The sequence below is a fragment of the Monopterus albus genome, unplaced genomic scaffold, assembly GCF_001952655.1.
Source record: "Monopterus albus unplaced genomic scaffold, M_albus_1.0 scaffold342.1, whole genome shotgun sequence".
In the NCBI taxonomy this organism is placed as follows: Eukaryota; Metazoa; Chordata; class Actinopteri; order Synbranchiformes; family Synbranchidae; genus Monopterus; species Monopterus albus.
Window position 1 is genome coordinate 447,213 of NW_018128222.1, and position 11,773 is coordinate 458,985.

Consider the following 11,773-nt stretch of genomic DNA (forward strand, 5'->3'; position numbering starts at 1 on the left):
GGCCCCCCGCCCCCCGCCGCCGCTGGTCGGGGCTGTCTGGACGCCAACGGGTGAGGGAAAAGCGGCGGAGCAGTCGACTGTAGGCTGGGGTTTCCTGCCACAAAACAGCCGCTGACTCTTCGAGGGGCCTTGCATTGCTACGTTTTCAGGTATGCATGCAGAGTGTGTTAGCTAGCCTGTCTCTGGTTGGCTCTGTTGATCCAGGGAAAATGTCAGGCTGCGTGATGATACATTTCTGATGCAGTCCCCACACCAGCTCTCTTGCTAGTTATTCATGCTAGCTAGCCCATTTTCTCCCAGCCCCACTGGATTTCTGGGGGAACATCTGCACCTAATCACCTCTCCTTTGTGGCTAAACGCTGCTTGGCTGCCCTGTGCCTTTTTGCCTGCTCTCACTGGGGCTTTGTGCGCCTCCTCAAATGCTTCTAATAATGTCAGAAACGCTAATTAGCTAGTTTGCTAAGATGCTAACTATGTGGCTGTAAGCTAGCCCCCATTATATGCAGCTAGCTCGCATATTTAATTTGCAGTATGTGAGGTATTTTGGCTAACGCTAACCTTACAGAGCTAAAAGAGGCAGCAGCACCAAGCTAATTGTAATGCGTAGACTTTGCTAGTGGCTAATGTGGCTGCTAAGGCTGTTGTAAGAAGCCGGTGTTGTGTTGATGACAATCAGAGACGACAAACCAGCCCAGTATTCCGGAGCTGGCGTTTGAGCATAATCTGCAAAAGCCGTGCAGTTCATTGACTTGCTGACAGGCTGCACTGAGCCAGGTTTTATTAATGCTGCACTGTTGTGTGTGCGTGCGTCGTTAATGCTGCTGCCTGGTCGCGCACAGCGAGCTGCTGTGATTAATTAGTAATCAAGGTATGGGCAAGCAGACGAATGGAGATCAATAGCGTCTCCATAGTTAATTTTACACAGCATGGCCCGTGTCCGCTGGCGTTGACCCTCACATGTGACACCTGGACATGAACCTGTCTGGTGACGCGGTGTCGGTTTCACCAGGTCGTTTTGTAGACCCTCCTGGTCCCCGTGTTCTCCACCCAACTTCGTCTGTGGTGAAAAACAGCTTGTCACTAATATGAATCCACAAATGCACCAGTTATACCAAAAGAGTGAGGACTTGTTATGGTGGCTCATATTAAATCTGTTTTAGGGCCATTAACTGTTTTACAGTGTATTTGAAGCAGACAATAGAGGCTTGTGTCACACGTGGCAATTATGGGCACTGACCCCATAAAGGTGGCGTCATCCCTTTAATTCTCACCCATAATAGTTAAAGCCCATTAAAACCTGTTAAGTAGCTGGAAGTGAAGGGTCTCTGGTCTCACTGTAAAGCGGTGGGAGATGGACTGATACTGCCTTGTTTGTTTACATGTGAATGAGTGTTTGTGACCTTGTCTGTGTTGTTTGCAGTCGTTGCTAACACACTGTTCTGTCCAGCAGCTCTGTTTGTATCAGTCAGGACAGACAGCTTAGCCACAGTCAAGGCCGTGCTCTCGGTGTCCAGATGAGGCCAGCCGGCCTTATAACTAGTGACGTAACAAGCTGAGTGGACAGTATATGAAACGAGAATGTAACGTTAGCATTGTTGTCGTCTTTGGTGAATATATATCTGATAGGTCTGTGAGATTTTAAGGGTTAGATAGGGCCAGATGCAATATGTGATGATTAGAGGTTGATTTTGTTCTCTTTCAATAAACAACTTCAGCAATTTAGAAATGAAATTGTTTAAGTGTGAGAAGGCCTAATTCCACTCATTTTGTTTGTACTTGTATTGATACTAATGTCATATCTACCGCAGAGTAGTTTAAATTAAAGTGATGAATTAAAATAATGTGAAAAATGGAAAGTGTCATTAGTAGAACACACATTTTAGTACTGTTGTGCGATGGCAGAGACTATCTCTTTATAATTATGTAGTTATAGCAACAGAGTGTTAGATGGGCTGCTACATAAATGTTGCCTCTTTTTGCGTGCTAACTTTTTTGATTGATCTTTTGTATTTGCAGAGTCGTGAAGGCTTCTGGTCAACAGCTCCTGGAAAATGAACTTATCTGCATGGACATACGGAGGAGAAACGGACAAACGGAGCTCGGACTGACTGAGCTTGAAGTGGAATAAATGGATTACTCTCCTTTTGGAAAGTTGTTGCCATGGAACTCGGTAGAATTAAATGATGGTTGGCAGAAAAAACAAAGGTAAGACGGCTACATGCTGAAGATACAGGAGAGCAGCGAGAAGAATCTGAAAGCAGAGGCGAACACAGAACATTGACTACACAGGGACCAAATTCTCCTGCAGTCCAAATGAATATGTGCTATAACAAACAACTAAAAAGGAGCACAGTGTTTGAAAGGGAATGACCAAGAAAAACCACACCTCAAACAGTTTCCAAGAGTTGATGACAGTATCGATGGATTGTTTGCCTCTGGGAGTGTTTATTGAGGGTCTGTATTCAGACCTCTTTATTGTGTTGCTGCAGTTTTCATCTCACACAGCTGTGAGTCAGGTCCTGGCAAATGTACACATGTTGACGAACTGAAGGGCTGCTGTGATGGAACAAAGTCTCAATGGTTTTATTGAGATTTTTTATTTTTTTGCACAAGATGCTATTGAATCGTAATTCAGTTTAATCCCAAAATAGCTCTGCTTGCCTGAGCTGTTGTTATAGCAGAGAACATACATGTAAAGACATTCAACGTTGAACATCCTGCATGGTGGTGTATCAGTCGCCTGCTCAGTGCCAAACTGCTTCATGGGAATGACCGCACATTCTCAGTTCTGTATTTTTCTGCAGTAGATATCTGCTTTTGCTGCTTATGTGGGATTTTTTTTATTTCACTTTTTAAGATCCAGCTGTTGATGTCTTGTGAAAACAACCATCACAGGAAAGAAGTCAGATTTTTACCATTTGGCCTTTTCATGTATTGTTTGTTCAACCTCTGTACGACTACAAAAAAGCGATTGTAACATCTGCAACATATATTGCGGTGCTTCAGCTCTCTGGTGGATTTGAAAAGCATTTCCTTGTTTTATTGCCAGGCCATAGACTCTCTCTTTGTCCTTTATGGTTAGTGCCACGAGCCTTCCAGTTTCTGATCAGAAGCATCCCTGACAGACACTGAGAGAAAGATTTCCATTTTTAATCCAAACTTGGACAAAAACAATGCAGAATTTTTCTAACAGCCCGGCTCCCCCCGGTCTCCCCCCTGGCTTCAGTGGGAGGGGTGGAGGAGGACCTCCCTATCCCCCTCAGCCAGCAGAACCCCAGATCTCCCCAAGGATGACAGATGAGTACGCAGGGATGCAGCAGCAGAGCCTGCACAGAGGCCATCACCACCCAGGTCAGGCCAGCCACATGCTTGCTTACAGCGCTAGAAACAGAGGAGCTGTGGAGGCGCTGCCAGTGCAGGGTGGGCTTCACAGTGGCAGCAGTAACAACCCTTACAGGAAGGACGCCATGGATTATTATTTTTCAATGGGTGGCAAGGACAGGCACAGGAGGGGAGGCATAGCTTATGGGGCAGGCTTTGGGTACCCAAATATTGATGGACATATACCTCACCAGTACCAGCATGCTGGATCTGGCTCTGCACCAACATCTGGCCTGATGGCACCATATCCAGTAGACTATGGCTCCAGTGCTGGTTCAGGTGGAGGTGCTGGAGCTGGAGCTTTCTCTCCTTCTCATCAGTACAGTATGAGTCAGAACCCTGCAATGCAGTCAGTGCCAGGTTCTCAGATGAAACACCGCCAGCACGGGCAGACCTTCCCCGCTGTCCACCATGGACAGCAGCATAGGAGCTATCCACCCTCTGGACACAGAATGACCCCTCAGTACCCATACTACTCCCCACAGGGTGGCACATCCACGGGGTCATCAGGAATGTACAGTCCACCCCTGCAAAGATATCTGGACGGGGCTGCTAGCACCGGGTTTGATCCCAAAGTCAACTGTTCTCCCAATGTCAACTCCAGTTCAAACTCGGTGTCCAGTTCAGTTGCTGCTAACAATGTGGGGCCGATGGAGAATGTTCAGCAGAGTTACCATGCTTCAAATTACCCTGGCTATTCCTCACAGACACATTCACTTCACAAGCAAGCCACCCTCCAGCACCGCAACTCGCAGCAAAGTGTAGGGGCAGGTTATGACAGCTCTCTCAAAATGCAGCACCAGGGCCCTTCTCCAGGGTCTGTATATGCTAAACATCATCAAGCCTCCAACCCCAGTATACCTCAAGCAGCAGCTCAAGAAATAGCCAAATCCCCGATGCACCCCAGTGCTCAACAAACCCAGATTAACCAAAACTTTAGCCCAGTATCCAACCCCTCTCCGGCTGTCTCTGCAGTGCACTCCCCCAGCTGTAGCTCCTCTCCTTCTCCTTTGATGGGTGTCTCAGAGGCACACGGAAACCCCTCAAGTCACGGCCCTTCACATCCTCCTACATCAACCCCCCGTAGCAGCCATGGTCATGGCAGATTACTGCAGACCATGCCTCAGTTAAGTCCCACACCCAACTCAAATAGCAGCATCAGTAGTTGTGGTAGCAGTGGCAGTAATAAAGCTCACAGCATGAGTGCAGCTGGAGGGAGCAGCCTTCCCCCAGCAGGCCGTAACAAAATGGGTCTAGGTGCAGGAATTGGATCCAGAGAGGAAGTCTCTTCTCTTTATTCATCTTCTCCACTTGATAAAATGCAGGATGCTGGCCTGAATAGTCTTAATGCCTTGAGCTCACAAGTTGCCAATTTACCACACACAGTTCAGCACATGCTCCTCACTGACACAGTGCTTTCACAGAAGAAGAAGGATAGTGGGCAGACGCAACAGGCAACACATGGCGTGCCCCCATCGCAACCGAGAAGTCGAAATGCAAGTGCAGCCTCAAGTACTAGCACAATGAGAGATGGAGGGGCAGTGGGGGTCGGTGACAGCACCAGCTTAGACACCGGTGCTGACGAAGACTCCTCACTGATGTCAGTTGGAGGCTCATCAGGGACCAAGGTGGAGCAGGAGGAGCAGTTTGGTGAGGGAGAAAATGGGAGGGTAAGGCAGATGAGTGGTGCAAGCAGCGGATCGGAACCAACCAGCTATCACCCTCCAGCCCAGAGTCAAACCCAGCCACAGACCGGACACGTATCAAATGTTAAAACAATCGGCTCTAATTCACCGTCAAAAGAACCAAGTGTTTCTGAAACAAAAGCAGTTGAAGCTCATGTTCCTTCTTTGTCGTTATCACCATCCTTTGATACTGGCCCAGCTTCACATTCAGCACCTCCAGTGTCCTCATCCACCTCCCCCAGCATTCCTCCTCCCCAGCCAAATTGTTTTTCAGAGCCTGGCTCAGTATATAATGACCACAGAGGTGGGCACAGGAAGGCAACAGAAATTAAAAATGAAGTAATCAAAAATGAAAGTGAAAGCACAGTTGAGAAAACGGAGAAAAGCAGCAGCCATATGCGACAGGTCGGAGAAGTCGATACACAAAATGGTCAGGACAAAGAAAATAGATTGCACACTGCATCGAGAATACACAAAAATGAGAGGGAAGAAAAGCACACATCTGAGGAGCAGCAAAGTGCCAGTGGTGTTGGTGTGATTGTCTCAGCTCGGTCTGAGGGAAGGCACATGGAAAAAAGCAAGCATCCCCACGACAACTGTATAGAGGAGAAACAGCACCACTCTTACTTAAGGGAGTCGAGCAACCAGAATGGGGACGAGGGTGTAGATCTGAGCCTGTATTCCTCCCATCACCAGAAATCAAATTTTGGACGGCCTCAAAATCCTCCCCAGTCTGGACCACATAAATTTGGCTACCCAGAGTCAACATATGGCTCAGATTTGTCAATGAAGAACAGAGGGAGGGCCGGCCCAGCTGGCGTAATGGAATCAAATTCCAGATACTTAGGGTACCAGCAGTCGCAAACTGGTTATGGCCCTGTGCATCCAAAAGATACTGGTTCTGTGGCAGAGGCCTTGGTGAAGAGAGGGCAAGGAGCAGGAGCTAAAGGGCATGAGGAAAATTCACCAATGCAGCAGTTTCCAAGCCTTTTACAAGAGGTTCTTCAAGGCTATAATGTAGACAGACGCTATGGCAGAGATGGGCAGGCATTTCCTGCCCATCTCCAAATTCAACAGCAGTTTCAAACCAGACATTTGTACAGCACAGCTGAAAATATGAGGATGCAAAGTGGAGCGGCTGAAGTTTCAACTCATTCTGCCCAAATGGGGACCTCTGGAAAGCCCCCACATCCAAACCAGCGGCGTGGAAGTGAGCCTGACTTCACTGATCCTCAGTCTTCAGTGAAGTCAGAAGTGTCTAATACTAAGACTTTGCAAAATGCTGAAAACACTGAAGTGGGTGTGTCTCAGAGTCATCTACCACAGGCTACAGAGTCTCAGCAGCCTCCACCAAAACATATCAACTTAGCTGACTATTCTCTGCCACAGAGAAAAGCCTTATCAAACGTGTCCACACCGTCCTCTGCTGTGCAGGAGCTGCTTTTGCAGGAACCAGAGCCACTAACAGGCAGCACCGTTCAAATTGAGTCTCAGAAATCATCAGGCTCCGCATTAGCGCCATCAGAACGGCGCTCTGTCATCTGTGACGTGTCACCAAACCGACGCAGCACACCAGAGAGGGACAGGGACGGCGACAGAGAGAGGGAGCGGGAGAAAAGTCAAAGCGGAGCCTCCGTGATTCAACAGCCTTTTTCCTCCCCAGCAGTAGCCAGTGATCTGAGTAAAAAAGAGACTGGAGAGAAACACATGGTGAAAGTGGAAAAGGCATCGAAAGAGGGTGCCCTGGATGCTGCACATTTACACACTGATCATCACAGCAGTGGTAGCGCTAGTGAGGCTGATATGGAGTATCATTCCAAGTCTGTTCATTCATCAGTTGTAATGAATGCTGAGCCCTATTGGCGAGGTAATGTTGATCTTTCCCCGTTGCCTTCTCATCCTTTGAGCACTAATCCTTTGTCCTCACCCTCAAGGCATCAGTCCTATCTCCATGGTGTTGATCTATCCACTAGCAGCAGCAGCAGTTTTCCTGGATATCGATATGGAGATACAAGAGAAGGCAGTGTAATGATGCCACACAGTAACCCTCATTTTTCCTCCCACCATCCGTACCACACTGTGTCTTCCCAAGCTCAGCCCACCAATAAGCTTCACATGTTTCCTCACTCTCGTGGCCCCCCTCATCACCCCCATGACATAAGTGAATGGGTTAAAGCAATGAACAGGCCATCAAAGGAGCTGCTGATGCAGCCTGGTTCCTCTCCAGGAAGACATAAAGTCAGCCAGTCAGAGCAGAGACAGAGGATGCTCTCCCAGACTGATATGCCCGGTGAACAGCATGCTACCAAAACACCACTCCATCATCAGAGTGCTTACTTCGATATTAAAATGTGGGAGTCGACACACCCTGGAAGAGAAAGTGGTAGAATGATCGAGGGAGACTCCTACTACCGAGCACAGCCACCTCTCCCACCCCCTGCTCCTGCTGCAGTAGCTTCACACGGCCCTGCTCCTCCACAGATGACTCCTAGCCAAAATGTTGCTGACCCTGAGGTCTCCAGAGGAGCCGCTGAGGAAGCCAAGCATCCCTGCCCACCTCCTCCATCCGGCTCCACTAAGCCTCCTGCTGATGTGAACTCCGCCCAGCCACAGATGCAGCGCCAGAACAAAGCTGGCATTTCTGGAGACACAAATCCGTTAATACTTAGAAGGAGAGTTCGTTCTTTTATCTCCCCTATTCCTGCCAAAAGGCAACTCCAGGATGCGTCTCAGCAGAGGGCCACAAATTCACATCACTCCCCTGCAGCTCAGTCGGAGTCCAGCCATCACAATGACGATGACTTATCCAGTTCAGATATCCCGTGTCCCAGGCTGTGCTCCCCTCTGCCCAGAGAGAACACCTACACACAACCTGTATCTCCATCAAGTGCTCATACCAAGGGTTTGCCTGCCAGGAAAGGACGAGGTTTGAAACTGGAGGCAATAGTGCAGAAAATCACACCAAATATTAAAAAGCCAGCAGGCCTCGCTGATGATGAGCCGAACCATTACCCAGGCTTCTCTCACTCCGAAATCCCACCGTTTAATGATTCACAGGACCAAGACTTAGCACATTTCCCGAGGGTTGCAGGAGGTGATGATAGTTACATGGATGAAAGTCACTCATTAAATGACATGATTCCTTTCAGAGGAGTTGATGAGGCTGGGCCTTTACCTCCGACTGCCTACCCGTGTGATCCCCATCAGACTTCCCAAGCTCTCAAACAACAAGACTTTGACTTTGGATTAGCAGCTGCTGTGGCAACGGCATCTGGCGACAAGGAGGACTTTGCTTTGCTCGGACCTTTACCCCCTCCTCCTCCTCTTCCTCGCCCGGTCCAGGGTTCCCCACCTCCATCCTCGTCTGCCCTGTCAGATATTCAGCATTTCACCAACACTTACCAGCAGCTTGAGACAAGACGAGGAGAGCAGTCTGCTGCTAATCTTCTTCGACAGAAACTTCAGGAATCTGGCATTGGCTTTGATGATTATCCTGGCAGTGAGTTCTATGGGACCACCCCGCCCCACCACAGCCAGACTCAAGGACACATTCTGAACAGGCAGCTCCACCTGTCCTCTGCTAGGTCCAGTCTGTCGCCACAGGATTCTAAGCCACTAGAGAATGTTGTGCCCAAAGGTTATTTCCCATCTGGCAAGAAGAAGGGCAGGCCCGTGGGGAGCGTGAATAAACAAAAACGGGTCCAGAACCAAGCCCCGGCACAGACACAGGTTCAGCCTCAAATCCAAACACAGAACACAAGTCTGACTGCTCCTCCAGCCCCACCCACTCCAACTCCAGCTGCTGCCCCTGCTGCACAGACACTGCAGACTACCAGCAGCACAGCAGCCCCTGCAGCATCCCCCCTGCCAGACACTAAAACCACGCCCCCACTGGCCCCGCCCATTTTAACCCAGGTAGTTAAAGCAGATGTCGAGAGTGAAGACACACAGCCAGAGATTGAGGTTAAACCTGTGCGACGGAGACGCAGAGGCATGAAAGATGAAGATGAGTCACTGGAAGCCAGAGGACAACAGAGGAGGAGAAGGAGAGAGGCGGCGGTGGTGGCTGCACCGTCAGTGGCCAAAGATGACCCGGATACACCTTTAGGAGCAGGAGGGACCCTCGGCATGAACAGAATCTGCATGGACCCAAACAGAAAGGGCCTGTTTATTCCACACATTCATGTGGAGAAAAAGATACCAGAGATTGGAGCCGTGTGCACCATTGTAAATGCTGAGGAGGACAAGATGAAAGGAGAGCGTAGTGCAGCTGGCGGGAAGGCAGGCGGGAGTGGAACGGATTCTCTCCTGACCTCGCCTCTTTCTTTCCAGTTATCTAGGAGAGACAGAGAATCCGAGAAGAGGGAGCCGGGCGAGGTGGAGACTACAATTCAGTCAGGAAAAGCACTTCCTTCATCTGGCTATGTTGTTTCAGGCCCTGTGATTACAGAGTCCAACCACTCTGGCCGTCTGCTTTGCTGCCTGTGTCAGAAATGGGCAAATTATAAACACCTTGGAGATCTCTATGGGCCTTACTATCCAGCTGATTATGCCGCAAAGCTCCCCAAGAACCAGCCCCAGGTCAGGCAGTGTCAAGCTGCCACAGGCACAAACAAACCAGGACCAAATTCAGACATAAGCTCAAATGCTGTGAGCACTGTCCAGGACTCACAGACACAAGACACTCAGTTTACCAAGAGCTCAGCTGAGAGCGACTATGTCAGCCTGGAGTCAAACTTAGCGGCTCTTCCCACAGTCAGACCTGCCTCCCCCGCTGTCAGAGAGGAAATGATGATGCATGTGGCTGGCAACTTCAGTAACAGCACGTTCTCTTCTTCCTCCTCCACCTCCACCTCCACCACTAGAACAAGATCTCTAAACTGGGACGTGAGTCTGGATATCCGGCCTATCCTTGAGCTTAAGAGAGAGCCAGACCTTGAGAGTGACCAGCATCAGGCACCGAAACAGCTTCAGCAGCCAGCTGATGAAGCTCAACAGCGACCTCAGCACAGAAAGCTCACCTCACACCCCCGCTTCAAGAGGAGACATAAATCTAGTGAGGATTCTCCCAGAATGGTGCCATCCAATAGCAAGGCCTCCCTGCCCTTCCAGCCCCCCCCACCAGCCCTGGACTCTATGGGACCCTTGGCACAGCTCGCCCAGCTGCCTCAGATGCCCATGGATCCAGAGGAGCTGTGGGTCCATGAAGGATGTATAGTGTGGACCAGTGGAGTGTACCTTGTCAACGGGAGGCTGTACGGCCTGCAGGAGGCACTAGATGGTGCCAGAGAAGCGGTGAGTGCTTGACCTGCTTTGTCTGGGACAGTTCAGACTTGTGTTTGTGAGGCAGACTGTTAATTGATGAACAGCTGGTTGATGATGTCATGTTATGAAATGACATAACACTACGCTCTGCAGTATTATTAACAACAGTGTTACATGTTTAATGATTGTTATCACTTTGCTCAACTGTTTGATTTCCCCATCGTCTCTCTCTCTCTCTCTCTTCTCAGTGCTGCTCATACTGCGAGATGGTTGGCTCAACACTGGGCTGCTACAGTAAAGGCTGTACACTTCGCTACCATTACCTGTGTGCTATTGAAGCAGGTGATGTAAAACACACATTGCTTTCTTTTCAGCGTTCTGTGACAGTCTCTGCAGTACTGACCGTGTCTGTGCCTCTTCCAGATTGCTCACTGAACGAAGACAACTTCTCGCTGCGGTGTCCGAAGCACAAGGTAAAGAAGGAGAGGTTGGTTTTCAGACAGTTCCTGGGGAAATTTCTTTGTGTGATTCAGTGAAAATCCTTTCTGTAGCTGGTCTCTACTGCCGACCTCAGCAGTCTTCTTTCTTTCTCTCCTCCTCTCTTCTCCGTCAGTTTACCCAGAACACCCGGCCAGTCAAGCCAGTGTACCTGGAGCAGTCGGAGAGAGGCTGAGGGAAACGTAGAGGACCCGCAGATACAGGAGTGTGGGAGCTGTGAGTTCAGGCTTGTATTTTCTGTGCTTTGCTTTGTTACTTCTTACATTAAAAAGCTGGAATTTAAACTTCACACTTTTCCCGATGTGACCTAGTTCCATCCATATGAAACCATATAGCCTGGAAACCCCAGTTTCCCTAATTGGATTGTAGCATGTAATGTAATACTATGTTAGCTCAGTGTAAAACGCCACCTCCCCCTGACGGCTTCAACCACAAATACATTTTCATCTAGCAAACACTGTTTTGGGCTTTTCATTAATGGACACTAATTCGATGTCTCAGGGCTGTTTATGCCTTTTTCTATTCAACAATTTAATTTCATGCTGCAACACAACAGCAACTCTCTGTTGGCTGGTTCTCAGACTCCTGGTGAGGAAAATCATGGCGCCCTCACACTCCTCACCTCGCCATAGAGGCCTGTCACCCCCCCAGGACTCTGAGTCCAGCCTGTTATCACAGCACAGAAAATCTATTTTTAAAGTTATTTGTGGAAGTTAAAAAGTGTATATAAAAAGTAAAACCCTAGTTTTTGCAGTTTTATAAATGAAAGTGTAATTAACTGACCAGCATCACTGGTTAAATGTTTTTGGTAAAAGAGAAGCCGGCGTGCGTTGTAAAATGGGAGGCGTTGTGCTGCTGTTAATGTCACGGCGGCAGCGGTGGAGAGCAGCGTTGCAGCCAGACAGAGCAACGTTATCAATACGCTGTGCCGCCCCAGGCCTGTA

General features: G+C 49.0%; 1 protein-coding gene across 2 annotated transcripts in view; it reads left to right on the plus strand.

The window, feature by feature from the left end:
• Window positions 1-6: 6 nt before the first annotated feature.
• Window positions 7-11,773, plus strand: part of tcf20 (transcription factor 20) — a 14,532-nt gene continuing 2,765 nt past the window's right edge. The window contains exons 1-5 of one of the 2 annotated variants that reach the window (XM_020624935.1): window positions 7-149; window positions 2,017-10,361; window positions 10,580-10,673; window positions 10,755-10,818; window positions 10,945-11,045. In XM_020624935.1, the coding sequence (XP_020480591.1) occupies window positions 3,174-10,361; window positions 10,580-10,673; window positions 10,755-10,818; window positions 10,945-11,045 (7,447 nt within the window). In that variant the 5' untranslated portion in view covers window positions 7-149; window positions 2,017-3,173. The remainder of the gene's footprint in view (window positions 150-2,016; window positions 10,362-10,579; window positions 10,674-10,754; window positions 10,819-10,944; window positions 11,046-11,773) is intronic. The other variant, XM_020624936.1, reaches the window with a different exon arrangement.